We start from the raw sequence: 17286 nt of genomic DNA on the forward strand, positions 1-17286 counted from the left end.
ATCCCGAAGTTTAGACAACATTTAAAATGTATTCACAACTTTTTGCTGGAGGACTTAAGCACATCCTGTGTGGGTCCAAGTGGAAGAAGACACTTGAAAACTTGCATATGGTTTCCTTTGGACTTTGCCCCATTTGCCTTTTCCTCTTGCTGATTTTGTTTTGCATGCTCTTGCTATAATAAATCATAACTATGAGTACAACTATATGATGGGTTCTGTGAGCTATCATAGTAAATCATCAAACAAGGAGGTGGTCTTAGGGACCCATGACATACATATGTACTTATATTTGTTTGTTTGAATGTATTTATGCATTCATTCATTTATATTTTTTGATTTATTTATATTGCAAATGATCACCACAATAAATCTAGTTAATTTTCATTACCACATGTAAGTTTTTTTTTCTTGCAATGAGAACTTTTTTAAGATCTACTCTCTGAGCAACTTGGATGTGCAATACAGTTTTACTATGGCCGCCATGTTGTACATTTTGTTTCATGATTTATTTATGATGGTAAATTTGTATCTTTTGACTCACTTCACCTATTTTGCTTACTCCCCAACCCTGGCCTCTGGCAACCACCAATATGTTCTCTGTATTGATGAATTTTTTTTTTTTTTTTTTTAAGATTCCACATAGGAGTGAGATCATTTGTTATTTCTCTTTCACTGATTTATTTCATTTAGTATAATGCCTTCATGGTACATCCATGCTGTCACCAATGGCAAGATTTCATTATTTTCTTATGATTGAATAATATTCCATTGTGTGTGTATAGATATGTTATACACATAAACATATACCACTTTTTCTTTAACCTTTCATCCACTGATAGTCACTTAGGTTGTTTACATATCTTAGCTATTATAAATAATGCTGCAATGAACATGGGGTGCATATATCTTTCTGTGTTAGTGTTTCATTTTCTTTGTATAAATACTGAGAAGTGGAATTGGTTGATCATATGGTAGAGTTCTATTGTTTTTTTTAAAGAAAGACTGAGAGAGAGCAGAGAGTGCGCAAGCATGAGCAGGACTGTGCAGAGAGACAGAGATTCTTAAGCAGACTTCATGCCCATGGGACTCAATCTCATGACTGTGAGATCATGACCTAAGCCCATATTCAAGAGTTGGACACTTAACCAACTTAGCCATCCAGGTGCCCCAGTAGTTCCATTTTTAACTTTTGAAGAACCTCCATACTGTTTTCTATTGTGGCTACACCAATTCCCATCAATAATACATAAGGATTCCTTATTGTCTTCATACTTGGAAACACTTGTTATTTCTTGTCTTTCTGGTAAGAGCCATTCTAATAGGTATAAGGTGATATCTCATTATGGTTTTGATTTGCATTATCCTGGTTAGTGATACTGAGCACCTTCTTATGTACCTGTTCACTATCTATATGTCTTCTTTGGAAAAATGTCTATTTAGATCTTCTGCCCATTTTTAAATCAGATTGTCTCTCTCTCTCTCTCTGTTATTGAATTGTATAAGTTCTGCATGTATTTTGGGCATTAACCTTTTATCAGATATATGATTTGCAAATATTTTTTCTCATTCAGAAGGTTGCCTTTTAACTTTGTTGTTGGTTTCCTTTGGTATGTAGAAGTTTTTAAGTCTGATGTAATTTCACTTATTTTTGCTTTTGTTTCTTCTGCTTTTGGTGTCAAATCCAAAATATCATCTCTTACCACCTATGTGGTGGTAAGGAGCTTACTACCTACATTTTCTTCTAGGAGTTTTATGTTTTCAGGCCTTATGTTCAAGTCTTTAAACCATTTTGAGTTAATTTTTATGTATAGTGTAAGACAGTGGTCCAGTTTTATTCTTTTGCATATCGCCGTACTGTATACTCTTGGCTCCTCTGTCATAAATTAATTGACCTTATATCTGTGGGTTTATTTTCTGGGCTCTCTACTCAGTTCTATTAATCTACATTTTTTTTTTTTTTTTTTTTTTTAATACACAGAGCAGTTTCTTTTTTTTTTAAATTTAAATTCTAGTTAGTCAACATACAGTATACTACATACTTGTTTTGAAACCAACACCATACTGTTTTGATTGCTACAGCTTTGTAATATAGTTTGAAGGAAATAAATCAGACAGGAAGTGTGATACTTTGTTCTTCTTTCTTGAGATTGCTTTGGCTATTTGGTATCTTCTGTAACACTATACAAATTTTAGAATTTTTGTTCTATTTCTGTCAAAAATGCCATTGGAATTTTGATTGAGATTGTATTCAATCCATAGATTGCTTTGGATGGTATGAACATTTGAACAACATTAATTCTTCCAATCTATGAGCACAGAATATCTTAAATTTATTTCTGTCTTCAATTTCTTTCATCAGTATCCTAACAGTTTTCAGTGTACAGGTCTTTCACCTCCTTCGCTAAATTTATTCCTAGGTATTTTATTCTTTTTATGCAATTGTCAATTGGATTGTTTCCTTAATTTCTCTGATAGTTTATTAGTATGCAGAAACCCAACAGATTTCTGTATATTGGTTTTGTATCACGCAACTTTACTAAATTCATTTATTAGTTGTAGCAGTTTTTGATGGTCATTAGAGTCTTCTATATATAGTATCATGTCATCTGCAAATAGTGACAATTTCGGTTCTTGCTTTCCAATCTGGACTCCTATTCTTTCTTTTTAATGTCTAATTGCTCTGGCTAGGACTTTTTTTGTTTTGTTTTTTAGATTCTACATAGAACCTATAATAATATATATAATATATAATTAATAATCCAAGTTTTATGTTTTTGATGACACATTTTATGTCTTTTTATCTTATATATCCATTAATTATTACAGTTAGAGTTTTTCTTTTAACTCTCATACCAGCTTTTTAAGTAATTAACTCCTTACCTTTACTATATATTTCCTTTTACCAGTGAGATTTATACCTTCATGTATTCTTATTACTAATTAGCATTCTTTCTTTTCAGCCTAAAGAAGTCTCTTTAATGTTTTTCGTAACACCAGTTTTATGGTAACGGACTCCTTTAGCTTTTGCTTCTCTGGAAAATTCTTTATCTTTCCCCTTTAGTTCTGAATGATAATTTGTTGGTGGTTAGGGTTTTTTTGGTTGGAAATTTTTTTCTTTCAGCACTTTGAATGTGTATTAAATAAGTTTTTTTGCCTCCACTACACAAGGTCAGAATAAGACAGTTCACCTCCTTTTTATTTTAATGTCATTTAAATCCTTTCAAAATCTTTTAAGGAAAGTATTATAATCTATTAACATACAAGAAAACTAAGGCTTAGTGAGGTTAAATAATTTATGCAAGTTTATACTGCTAATATAAAATAGAATTCAAGACTAACTCTAAAACTCATACTCTTTCTACTATGCTGTGTTACCTCTGCTTGTAATGTTTTGGCTCACCAATTTACTAAATTGGAGAGTTAGTCAGAATCTTTTTGCCCATTTTGAAACAAAAATTTACCTTAAAATGTATATATGTCTTATATAATAAATACAGTATGGGTAAAATAAATTAATGGGTTTCTTTGATAACTTTAACTCTTGTAGGTGGTTTGACTGCTAGTAAAAGAATTTTCATTGTCTGTTCTAGACAGAGATATAGAAAGTATGAGGACATTAGGTTGAACTTTTATCCACAGAAGAATATCTCCCTAAAGTTCTTCCTTTCCTTTTTCTTCTTTTTTTTTTTTTAATTTTTTTTAAAATGTTTATTTATTTCTGAGACATAGAGAGACAGAGCATGAGTGGGGGAGGGGCAGAGAAAGAGAGAGAGAGGGAGACACAGAATCTGAAGCAGGCTCCAGGCTCTGAGCTGTCAGCACAGAGCCTGACACGGGGCTTGAACTCACAAACTGTGAGATCATGACCTGAGCCAAAGTCGGTCGCTCAACTGACTGAGCCACCCAGGCACCCCTCCTTTTTCTTCTTTTTAAAGTAACTATCCTAATATGATTTCCCTTACATGAGACGTATGGAAAATTAATTGCTAGATATGCAAGAATACTAGAACTGCAGAATTGTAGACTGGTGGAAAGCCCTTAGAGAAATAAATTTCTTTTCTACAGAGCATGAAAGTGACACCGAAAGAGGTGACTGACATATAACAAAAATAAAGACTTATACTTTTTAAATATTATGTTTCAAAAGATGTTACTACTAAGCTAGTAGAGCACGAAAGAGCTACTATAGCATCACATAAAAACTGGGACAACTGATGTTAAAAAATATACATTTTTAGTAATTTCATTTTAATGACAGAAAAATCATTCTGGAATTATGAATACTTAAAAACTGCCTCCTTAAAAATTGATTTGGTATTAATAGTAATTGCTTCTAATAATTAAGTTTTATAGAAAAATGCCTTCAAAACTTTATTATAAAGCACTAACAATATTAGTTGGAGAAGAACTACCTATTTTATACTTTATCAATGTTTTCTAACTCTGCATACTTTCTGATGCTGGCAGACACTAAAAAATAATGTATCCTATACCTAATAAAACTCAATTTTCTGGAAAACAACTTCTGTTTCAGGTTCCTTAGGGCCACAATGTTAAAATTTGTAGAATAGGTAAATCCATGCACTTACGCTTCAGTTTGCCTGTGTTGCTGTTCTTGAAGACAAGCTAGATCCATCATATGTTTAATTTGTGCTTTCAAGTCTTTGTTCTGAAGGTGCAAATGGTGACAATGAAGATCTTTACTGAGCTCCTGGGGAAAACAATGCAAACTACACTTCAGATTCCTTTAAGAATGTTGAAATTAAATAAATTTTAGTAAAACTTATTTTATATTGGTGTTAATAATTTTAATTTTTTATATATAAAATGATAATGTTTAGAAACAATTTGACAAATAAACATATTGGTATAGGAGTTCTATAACTTACAAGCAAGATAAGTTTCAAGTTTCTCAGAAACTAAGTGTTAGGAACTCAGAACAAATTTTATTCTGGTGGCAGTTTCTTGGTCTATCCAATTTGTTGATAATGCTGTGAAAATACATGAATATGACCAGTTTTTACTTAAATGTCACTTCTTCAGGGAAGCTTTCTCTGAGCATTATATTTAAAGATGGACACTCTACTACCAATAGTCTCTGCCAGAGCACTGATCAGTAATTATTTCATTTACCTATTTGTTTGTTTATAGTTTCACTATCTATACTAGAATGTTAGGTTCAGAACCAGGAGGGGGGTGTGTCAAACTATTTTAGTGTTACAGACCTAGTGTCCAGTGTCTGAAGTTGCATGTAATAAAAATTTCTTGCCTTCACTCACTCAATCTGGTGTAAGCTTCATCCTAGAGCAAAAGTATGAAAAGTCTTTTGTAGCTGCCCATTTTCCTAAACTTCATGTGCTTAGGTACAAGTGTTCTCCAACCTATCACCTAATGTCATTCTTCTTTCCTTAAGCCTACTATACCCTCAGTAGGAAAATGTCAGCTAAGTGGTCATATGAAAGAATGAATGGGATAGTCCAATAGCATTCTCAGAATCCTTAACTGGGAAAATTTTACTCAATACGATGAAAGGAAATGAAATCTTTTGGACATTTGAGGGGCTAAGACAGCAATCCGATAAGCAGGGAAGCTAAGCTTGGAAACTTCCTCCTGGAGACAATTCCCATAATCCATTTTAACTTTTCAATATTCCTTCCTAACCTGCATTTGACCAGATTATCTAAAAGCTTAAAACTGTTTTTTCTTTTTCTTTTTTTCAAAACTTCCCATGCCAGTGGTAGGCACTATGACTGGAAATAATGTCATTTAATATATCTGAGACAGAGTAAACTTGGGGGTTGTTTCTTTACATGATTTATATTTCAAGAAATATAGCATGCATTTTAGAGAAAATCCTCCCTAGGGAATCAGGATAATATGGTTAGAGCACTGGCCTATGAGTCAAGTTGTCTTAGAGATGGTTTCAGCCAGGACAAAAGTGCTACCTTAAGCCAAAAATATAGTGTTTATGGAGATCACTTTACTTGACTACAATTTAAGAGCTTGACTAGATGATCTCTATAGTCTTTTCCAGTTAGAAAATTCAATGATCCTGATGGTCTGAACATATTTGCCAAATATTCCATCCTTTCTCTTAAAAAAACAAAACAAAACCCTTCTTTAAATATTTCCTCCAATAATTTTATTCTTTTATCTTCTTGAATTACTTATCTCTTAAAAAGACAAGCCTTGAATGTATAATTATATTAGTCAACAATGGGCCTTGGCTAGCTTGTTGTCTTTGGAAAGCCAAGTTTACAATGTGAATCTTTTCTCAAAATTAGCTATTTTAAAACAAGTAAACAAATAGATAAACAAGTGCAAAAATTTTACCTCTAACCTAAAGTCATTTTGACAATGATCATTTTGAAAACAAGACCATATTAGAGATACATGGTATCTAATGAATAAGTAAAACTTATAAATAAGTGAAACAAAACCAAAAACTACTCTAAACATTCAACACCTGCTGCCTTTCCAAGAGAAGAGGCTCTTGTGCTGTGAATGAGAAACACTTATGTGCCCAGGATTCTCAGCTGTTTTCTCAGAAAACCTGTCACTCAGCACCTGGCTTGGGTGCTCTGGTAGGTGCTCTGACGGAGGCTGCTGCATTCTATGATGAGCCCTTACAACTTTAGATGCCTTAGACCTACGTGGAATTTTAGAAGCTACCTTTTCTAAACCTAAATAATCTCTAGTACAGTTTATTGATTAATCACTGTCTCTTTTTGCTTACTCCTCTTGTTATGTAAATGTCTATTCTCTCATCTTAATATGAATACAGCATTAAAAAAAGTGTCCCTTAGTTTGCTTCTAAAGTAGATACTCTTAATGCTGATAAATAGAAAAATGACTTAGAAAAAAAGTGAAATTATATGAATGTGACCTCCCTAATCTCTGGGAGAAGATCTGTACAGCTTTTTGATCAGATTCTCAAAGGCATCTATTACCCAAAAAGGTCAGAATCACTGTTCTGGAGGAAGAATAGAAAATGTATTTTGTAATGCAGCTGACACTTTTCTTTGGCTACTGACATGTATGTTATAGATGAATACTATATATTTGTCAACCATCTACTATGTGTTAGGTGGTGCTAGGCCTCTGCATATAGCATCTCATTTAAATGTATTTTGAAGACAGGAAATTAAGACAACAAAATTAAACAACTTATCCAAAATCATACAACAGTGTTAGAGGGGATATTCAACACAACTACTGAATAACAGAATGACTAACCACTCCAACTCTGAAGTCTAACCTTTCCCCAGTATTTACATTCTTTCTCTGTAGGGAATATTCCAAAGTGCTTTATCAATTAAATTATATTATAAAATATTATTAAATTATGCTTTGTATTACACTTAATACCTAATCTACCGAATTAATCCAGTGGCATGCTTTCGGCAAGATACTTTGAAGACTTCTAGAATAACTGAAGTGTAGATCAAGTTGTTGGCTGACCCTCCACAAATCTCCACACTAAACAATTACTCAGTCTCTACTTGTCTTTGGTTTTCTTTTTAGGAAACAGGGTATCTGCTGTTTGTTGCTCACTGCTCCTTTCACTACCTTGACTGTCATCACTGACTGCTCCCTCTAATCTTCTCCCTCTCCAGTCTGAGCTGTAATGCTAAAAGGATGGCCCCTGATAGCTATTGCTAGACAACCAGAGAATTCATTTCCCTAATCATGGTGTACTGGGTAATATCTTTTAAAATTACCTTTGAATATTAACCATTACAACTTGGATTCGTTTGTTACTGAGTATACTGAGCTTTATTTTATCTGTATTGATAATCAGTCTAGTGTTTTCTTAGAAATTTCAAAGTTCTAGGACTAGATACCAATTTGCTAATACATAGTAGTGAATTTCAGAAAAGCACCACCAAAGTAAAGGCTGTAGATACTCCTCCTTAAAAAAAAAAAAAAGAGTGTAAAGAAATTGTTCTTTTAAAGTATTAGGTACTTGGATCAAAATTAGTTTCTTTGTAGTAGGCATCTACTTGTCGCTTATTATATATTCATTTCCCTCTTCTTTCTTATTAAGAAAACTCTAATTTTGTTCAGGGTGATAATGTGTCACCTTTCCATATTCCCTTATATCTAGGGACAGTCATGTGACAATTCTAGCCAATAAGATGTCTGTTAAGAGTTTCTGGAAAAGCTTCTGCTCTCCCCCATTTCTTTCTCTCTTCTTCTTCTTGGCCTAAGTGTGAACTTGAGGCTAAAGATGAAATGATGACATGGAAACTATGAAATGAAAAGTAGAATGATGACATTTTGCAGGTGCTATATTGGGAATGAACTGCATATTCCCAAGACTTATTGTGAAAGGAACAAAATACAGACCTAACTGGTAAAGGCAGTAAAGACACATTTCTGTAACCATGCGGATGAACAGAATTCTTATCTGATTCAGCCATTAACCACTACCCATCACTACTTTTTGTAATCCTTTGCCATTCTAGGTGGAATATCTTCACTTTCATACACATACATACAGCTTTCATTAGCCATAATGCAAGTAAGGGTAACTACATTTAAAACTATTTTTCCACAAAACATCAAGCATTAAAACAAATTACCTATATGATGAATCCTCAAGTAGTTTGATTACTTCATTTTAACTTAAGAGCTACCTCATAAAAGGAAGCGATCGCTTAAGAGTAACGTCACTTAAAAGTAACCTTACTCTTCTCAAAGTACAGAAAAGGCAAATTTAACGGGTAATTAGCAAGGCAGATGGTATATTCAAATATAAATGGTAAAAAGAATCAAATCTCAGAGAGATGGAGCAATAGTTGTCTTATGAAAGATATTTACTCCATGACAAAGACAATGGGTTTAAAGAACTCAGTTTTTACAAAGTGAATCTGAACACATAAACACATCTTACCTTTGGAATATGGCCATTTTGACCTAAGAGCTCCATTTCGGATTTTACACGATGGAGCCAATTAGTATTCTCATCAAATTGCTTCAATTCCTCTTCCCTTTTCTTCTCTAGGTAGCAGCGACGAGTTTTCAACATTGCAAGTCTATGATCTCGTCGGCAAGTGGCCTGAAAAATAATGTATTTAATAGCCAGACTAATTTTTACCATATTTGATGTATGTGATATTAGCAAAGTAGTAGATTTTCTTGTAAGTTTGCCATTGTAATCTATTTAGACTATACTTTTATATTTAAAGCTACTTCCCCTTTGAAATCTCCACAATACTACTGCTTGCAGGAAAATAGGAAATTGAGTTGTGACTCCTTTTTATAAAATTACATGTTGAGAGTTTATGGCTTTAAGAATTTCACTGGCCAAATTGAAGACCATAACTTTTTGTGTGTGTGTGCTAAAATACATTCCATTAAGTGTTGCATATGAAAAGTTCGTACAAGGTCTGATAATTCCCACGATTTTACTCAAAATCAAAGCAGACACAAGTCCCACCTTGCCTTTCCTCCAACATGAAAGATGTGAAGAAATAACTCTGCTCTGATTTTGCCCACAACGCTTTTAGATAGGCTGGTGCAAGTAATAGAAAATAAAGCTTATATCAGAGTGCTTATAAATATCTGATCTTACCTGATGATTGGTTCAGGACCCATAATGGATATTCTGAATAGTTTTGATGTTTTATGTAGGCACAAATCTGGCCTTTTGGCTCTCTTTAAAAGCTAACTTCTTCTTTCTTGCTATCTTTCATAAAAGATGTAGTGAAACTTTTGGGGAAAGCCAGGCATTAAAGAAATTTGCAAAAATGTGAAACAGTGTCATTCTTTTCACTATCTCTTTTGGTTTGTTTTAGAAAATATAACTCACTAGTTTTCATTAAAGTGTTAGTTATGTTGTCATGCAATGAGCTAATGGTTTTAAAATTAACTGATACTGGGGCGCCTGGGTGGCGCAGTTGGCTAAGCGTCCGACTTCAGCCAGGTCACGATCTCGCGGTCCGTGAGTTCGAGCCCCGCGTCGGGCTCTGGGCTGATGGCTCAGAGCCTGGAGCCTGTTTCCGATTCTGTGTCTCCCTCTCTCTCTGCCCCTCCCCCGTTCATGCTCTGTCTCTCTCTGTCCCAAAAATAAAATAAACGTTGAAAAAAAAAATTTTAAATAAAATTAACTGATACTAAATAGATTTTTATAAGTCTCAATTTGAATTTTTAATATAGGAATACTGGTAGATGGAATTCATATGAACAAAAGCTCTTTTAGGTCCTAAAAAAATTTTTTTTTTTGTTTTAAATAGGAAGGGGTCCTGAGACCTGAAAAGTTTAGAGCCACTACCTTAACAGAAGGTAGGATATGTAGCTTCTTGACTTTCTTCTGCTGTATTCAGCAGGTATGAAAACTTAGGCAAGTTAATCTCAGTGGTTCTTTATCACCTCATCTGAAAATGAACATAAAAGTTTTGTACCTGCCTGGAGGAAGGCAGTTAAATCAGATTATCTTTACTTGGCTTTAACATTTATAAATGTTGTAGGAACTCTTAGAAACCAGGGCAGGAAATGCTCTGAGGCTCTCATGGCAGCCAATAATTTAATACCAAAAAGTTCCTAACTCAAAACCCCAAAAAGTATGCTTTTGAGTTTTTACTTCTAATGTCCATCAAATGTATCCTCTATGATGGTTCCCTATGGGGACATTTTCCATCAGGGTACTCATAATGACCTACTGTTCTGAAATAAATAGCAAATAACTGAGAATAAATTCTAAATATGCATGTTAAACCCTGACATTAAAGTAAATGCTTCCTGTTAAGGTTTAAAAAGAACTTTATACACTTTATTAACAAACCCCCAGAATACCACAAAACTTTTTGAGTGAGAACAAACATATAATTCTAAAATTTAGGTGTTACTACTGCTTTGTGCAAAAGGACTGCTAATGTGGTAAATAAACTCGTTATTTTGCTAACAATAATCTGCAGATTATCTTTATATGGTCATAAAATTACCCAAGAGCTTCACTTTAATTCTAATCTCAGAGTCTATACTCTGGAACCATTTCTGCCTGAATCAATGTTATGAGATTCTTTTAGCACTTCTGATAATAAACCACTTTTGGAGAGGGTCCAACACAGATATAAAATTTCTTGCCTTAGCAAGCAGTTTAGTAAACTATAGTTTGACACTTTAGTGTGTAAAAATCAAAACAAAAACAACTCAATCTCTATAGATGCCTTCCTATGTTTTTCAATAATTTAACCCAAACCGATACACTTAAGAGGTTTTATCTCCATTGTTTACCTAGTCTCATGAAAATACCTATAAGAACTGGAACATGTAGATTGAAATGACCAAAAGTAAGAAATCATAAAAGGTAAGTGGGTTGAAAAAAAGGCAATTAAGCAGAAGAATACAGATGAAAACAGAAAAAAAAATTTAAAAAACCCAGCCAAACCCATTCCCCTACTCCATCTTACTAAGTACTCACATTTTTGGTGTCAATCATATCTAACAGTGATTTTTTAAATAGACATTTTTTGAAAAGATAAGGCACAATAAATGCATACTTATAAGTAAAAATACTAATGTTGATAGTGTAACAGCTACTGATACGCTGGCAAAGTGATATACTAATGAATCCTTTAAGATTAGTTTCTTAGCATATCACATTTTACAATTTCATAGGCTGGAAAAAAAACTGAAATACTAGTGTTTTAAAGCACTGTTTAAAATTTGATGGCTTTCAACATTAAAACATGTGAAATTTTTATATAGAGTTGATACTTCTGGGACAGGAAAAACACATCTGGGGTAGAGGTCTAAGAGGACTGAAAAGTTATTTATAAGAGTTTTTTTTATTTTTTTTTTTAGTATTTTAATGTTTATTTATTTTTGAAAGAGAGAGATAGAGCACAAGCAGGGGAGGGGCAGAGAGAGAGGTGACACAGACTCTGAAGCAGGCTCCAGGCTATGAGATGTCAGCACAGAGCCCGTTGCAGGCTTGAACCCACAAACTGCAAGATCATGACCTGAGCCAAAACTGGACTCTTAACCGACTCAGCCACCCAGGAGCCCCTAAGAGACAGCTTTTGAATAAGTAATTTGCAAATCATCTCATGTATTATCTATGTAACTAATTTCATAAAATAAAAATAAATTAAGCTTATCATCAGTGAACACCAGAACTGGGGGGGAATAATTATCAAAATGTTTATTTTTCTGCTCTTTGGTGATTTGGAATGGCATACACCTAGGAATACATTATTTTTTATCCTGTTTAGAACTCATTCTTCTTGAACATACATCTTATTGACATCTTATTAGTCCTAGAAAATTCTAAGCCTGAAATGGCATATTATCCTTTCCCCTTTTTGCACTAATATACCTCCCTCATAATAATTATTAGAAGAATGCATGACTTTTCAGTCTGTCCTTCATGCAACAACATTTTATTTACATTTGCTATTTTTTATCCTCTATTTGACATAGTCTCCTCAGATCTCCCAGTTCAGTAATTCATCTTTAGCTGTATCTAACACACAGAAAAGGACAGAGGTAACAGGTTCTGGAATCAACTTGATTGAGTTCAGACCATATAGGTCTGATACCAATGAGAGGTGTGACTATGCCCAAAATGACTTCTCTGTCCTCTGGTTTCCTCATCTTAATTATGAGGATAATAACATGTCCCATAGGGTTTTCTGAGAATTGAGTTAATGCATGCAAAGTATTTAAAGCATTGTGCCTATAAAATGAACTTATAAATTTCAGTGAATAAATCTTTAATTTCTGGACATTTCATTTGTTTTTTTTTTTGTATTATGTATGTTCTTTTGACCTTTAATTCCTTTATCATTAATTCCTACTTTGACGACTTTAGTCATTTTTATAGTTTTTTTTTTTAATGTTTTATTTATTTTTGAGACAGGGAGAGACAGAGCATGAACAGGGGAGGGTCAGAGAGAGGGAGACACAGAATCTGAAACAGGCTCCAGACTCTGAGCTGTCAGCACAGAGCCCGTCGCAGGGCTCAAACTCACGGACCGAGAGATCATGACCTGAGCCGAAGTCGGCCGCCCAACCAACTGAGCCACCCAGGCGCCCCAGTCATTTTTATAGATTAAAAAACTTTTTTTTTAATGTTTATTTTTGAGAGAGCGACACAGAACACGAGTGGGGTAAGAACAGAAAGAGGGAGACACAGAATCTGAAGCAGGCTCCAGGCTCTGAGCTGTCAACACAGAGCCCGATGTGGGGCTTGAACCCACAAACCATGAGATCATGACCTGAGCCAAAATCAGACCCTTAACCGACTGAGCCATCCAGGTACCCCAGTAGTTTTTTTAGTTTTTAAATCAGATTGCTCTAGTGTCTGAATTTTTGGGAATCCTGTCATTATTTGCTAAGTCTGCTGACTTGTTTATGGTGGATTGTTTCACCATGTGTTTTGTAATTTGGACAGTGAGTTCTCATTAGTAATTTGAGTTGAGGGTCTGTTTCAATAGGCTATTTCTGTACGGCTTCTGCACGGTTACCCATAGATTATTGCTGCTCTGATACCATTTTCTATGTTAATTTTTCATTTTAAGGCTTTACTAAATAAAACACATGGATTGTAAAAATTCAAACCTCAACTCTTTGAAAAGTATATTTATAATGACAATCTTTACATGAGACTTTTTCTTACTCTAGGCGTGGTTGTCTTGCTGATTAAGATGTTTCTTCAAGGTGTACCACCAATATGAACGGTGAAGGCTTCTGAGGTTCCCAGCTTTATGTGGGGTCTGCCATTTCTATCTCCCTGGTCTCCCTTCGGTCCCTTATCTAAATAGCAGTGTACATCAAAGCTAGGGTATCGGGAGTGGGCTGTGTATATGGAGGTTGTAGGGCAGTGTACAGTTGCATAAAATAATAAAACCAAGTAAAAGATGGTCTGCCTTTTCAAGTACCACGCAATGGAAATTCTAACAATGTTAGTGATAAAATATTCTTTCCTGGAAAAAAAAGATCTGAGCTTGGTCTAAGTTGTACATTACCACCTACATCTGGGATATACTGCTCCCACTGCCTCACCTTTGATACCCAACATTTCCTGAGTGTGGTAGGTTTATGTTAAGCATTCCAACAACCCTCACAGAAGCAACAGTTCCAACTGAGATTTTGTTCTTTTGGTTTCCGTTTTCTCTCTGACACCTAGGAATTTAATTTTCTGTCTTGCATACGTAACTATGCATTTGAAACAATCTTTGATACATTTCCCCCAGCATTTCCAGGTATTTGTAGTGAATGGGCGATTAAATAACATTACCTATCACATTTCTAGAATTAGAAGTCCCCATGTCTTTACAGTGCCTAAAATTTAATTATAAATAAATACCTTTTCTACTTTGTCTTCAGAACACATCATTTCAATTTGCTTATGGCACTGTTGTTGATAGAATGATTTAAGTTCATTTTCTTTCAGTAACATTTCCAACTTCAGATATTCTTGTCTAATTTCGTCTCGATTCTGGAACAAGCAGTTCAGAATTTCTTGAAATCTACCAAAATTAAAAATTAAAACACATTATAGAATCTCACTAATTTTGTGACAGATGTTACAATGTTTACCTAAAGAAATAAATGAGCAAAAGAATATATATCACTCACAGAATTAGACTAAACGACAAACAGCAAATAGGTTAGAGTGACTGTTTCCTATGAAATTACAAAATGTTTGGAAAAGAATATTAAATTATTTTTACTGTATTCTTCCTCTTTCAAGGAAGATCATGTTATTAAAAGATATGGGTATTATAAGGCCTCTATATATAAGTCATAGGTATATAAGTTATGTACTCTATGTAATCCAGCTGCTTATTAGCAAAAATAAAATATTTTGTTTGTAGGAAGAGGATGATAATTTGGACCTGTACTATCCCAATTAACAAGGCCCCAGAAGCAACACATTACTGTGTGTTGTTTTGATGTTGGCTCACTGCAAAGAAATAAGCAGTGGGTGGCATGATCATATGGTGCCTCCATGGCCCCCTAGGGAAAGTGAGATAGCCAGTTTTTAGTTTCAGAATTTGTTACAGCAAAAACACACCATAAGGTTAGGTACCCCCTACAGCCTGGCTAAGAGTCAGCTGACACTGCCAGGACCCAAAACAACCAAGTTTGCAATGTGGCAAACCTAGAAAAGCCACTCCAGTGTCTTTCCTCCAAAGGCAATGGAGATTTAGAGAATCAAAGTTGGGGAATTTGATTCACAGCATCTCCAAACACATAAAAGGCCTCAAGCTGAGAAACTACTATAAAAGGCCTAAAAGGAACCAGCAAATCTGCATCCTCCAGGGTCATCAGAACATTGGTCACAGCAATATTCTAGTTTTATAAGTATATATTTATGTTTTAAAATCTCAGATCAGGTAGGTCTGAGCTACAGTAACAGTATAAATAGTCACATACAGGTAAAACTCTCAAAGAAAAATTAACTGTGAAGCCTTTAAAATACAACTGTAACAAAGTATATCATTTAAAAATAAATGTTCCTCAGCTAGAATTTTAAATGTATTTGTGAGGACCTGTGGTAAAAACATTGCCAATTTACGTCAGTAGTTCTTAATGAAACTCTATTAGGAATGGCTATAAACCACAATACATCGACTTTACTGCAGTTTTGTCAAACTGATAAATATTTCATAGGAAGTATGTACGGACATTGCAATTCCATTGTATTATATTACAACACGCTAATGCCAGTAAATGAATTGATAAGTTATCTTTAGGTTATACTCAAAGATAATTTCTCAGGTTTTTTAATAACATTTTATTCAAGGACATAGTTAAATATTGGTCAATTTTGTAATTTTGTGGTTCAGACTCACTTTAGTTGGTGGGGGTCTATTGTTGAGGATGGAAGAAAAGGTAATAGTATCAAAGGTTTCTAGAGATCTCCTTTAAAAAAAATTTTACCATTTTAAAACAGAAAGAACCCTAAGGGATTGACTCACAACTATTTTCTAGTCATTTAAAACATTCAAGTAACTAGTAACAAAAATCTTTGCCAATAATTTTAGGTGATACATGATGAATATTAAATTCTACACAATTTTCATGATACACTCATAGTGAAGTTTTATAATTATTCTGTATATAAAGAACTGTACTTTCTCTTTATGACTTCTCCTAGAATAGCTTTGATAGGCAGTAAATACTGTACATTCTTCCTTTTATCTCATTCAACCATATAAAAATGTTAAGTTTATTTTTAAAAAGACACTTTGCAAATTCATGGCATTAAAAAAGCTCTATGTAACAGTATGATGGATATGATAAAAGTTATTTCATGTATTTCTTTCAGGAGACAGCTAATTTTGAGGGAAAATGACAAAGGCTATGGGGTATATAACCCGATTATTAAAGCTTCTTTGTAATACAAGTAAATTATTTAACATGTTGTACAAATTAAAACTCTAAAGGCTTTTACTCTTGGTTAAATCAGGTTGAAATGTGAAAAATACCCCCCTGAAATGCTTATTTCATAGTTCAGGCCATCTCCCTCCAGAATCATCTTACCAGAAGGAAAGGTTCAAAACTTAAAGCCATCAATTGCAGAAAAGTTTAATAAGGTTTCAACTGATAACTAAATCTGGTTAGATAGTGTTGAACAATTCCATGCAAGAAAGGAGTCCAATATATAGGTCAACTTTATGCTATATTAAAAACTGATTGTCACTCAGAGAAATAGTTGTTTAATTACCTCTTATGATATTTGTAAAACAGCATGGTATGGAAGAAAAAGATTAAGATTTAAAAGTTCTTGGCTTATCTTTGAAAAAACAATATCCCACTTCAAATTTCAAAGGATTGTTCTAGTGATCAGATTAAATTGATATGGGGCTAAAAATCATCAAAAACTATAAAGTCATCTACAAAGATAAAGTACTATTACTAGAAGTAGCAATCTTAGCATCTGGGGTCAACTGAGTCAGAAAACATTATTTTTTTTAAATCAAGGATATTTTCCATAAACTTCAAAATACAAATCCAATTTTAAAAATGGTGTCGTACCTGAAACTAGGTTGAAAGTCACTGTCAACTAGTCTTCTTACATATAGCAAGATATCTTCCATAACCTCTAGAGTTCCAAAACAGTGTGAATAATCATTGGTTTCCAAATTGTGGTTAGTTTCTCATACTAATGATAACAGAACACTGGCTCTGGAGAATGTCAAGTAACTTTAACTTCAGTCAACTTCAATCAAGATTGAACAGATTCCTTTATTATAAGACCTCTCAGAGCCTTTAATAAACTGATATACTTTGGAAATCACCTAGAATCCTCAAGTAAGGTGTAATTTCCAA

General features: G+C 33.8%; 1 protein-coding gene across 2 annotated transcripts in view; it reads right to left on the reverse strand.

Moving 5' to 3' along the window:
- KIF18A (kinesin family member 18A) overlaps positions 1-17286 on the reverse strand; it is an 81734-nt gene that overhangs the window by 40338 nt on the left and 24110 nt on the right. For both annotated transcript variants that reach the window (XM_045484828.1, XM_045484827.1), the window contains 3 exons: positions 14315-14477; positions 8897-9061; positions 4590-4711 (listed from right to left, as the gene is read on the reverse strand). In XM_045484828.1, the coding sequence (XP_045340784.1) occupies positions 4590-4711; positions 8897-9061; positions 14315-14477 (450 nt within the window). The remainder of the gene's footprint in view (positions 1-4589; positions 4712-8896; positions 9062-14314; positions 14478-17286) is intronic.

Source organism: Leopardus geoffroyi, chromosome D1, assembly GCF_018350155.1.
Source record: "Leopardus geoffroyi isolate Oge1 chromosome D1, O.geoffroyi_Oge1_pat1.0, whole genome shotgun sequence".
NCBI classification, from domain to species: domain Eukaryota; kingdom Metazoa; phylum Chordata; class Mammalia; order Carnivora; family Felidae; genus Leopardus; species Leopardus geoffroyi.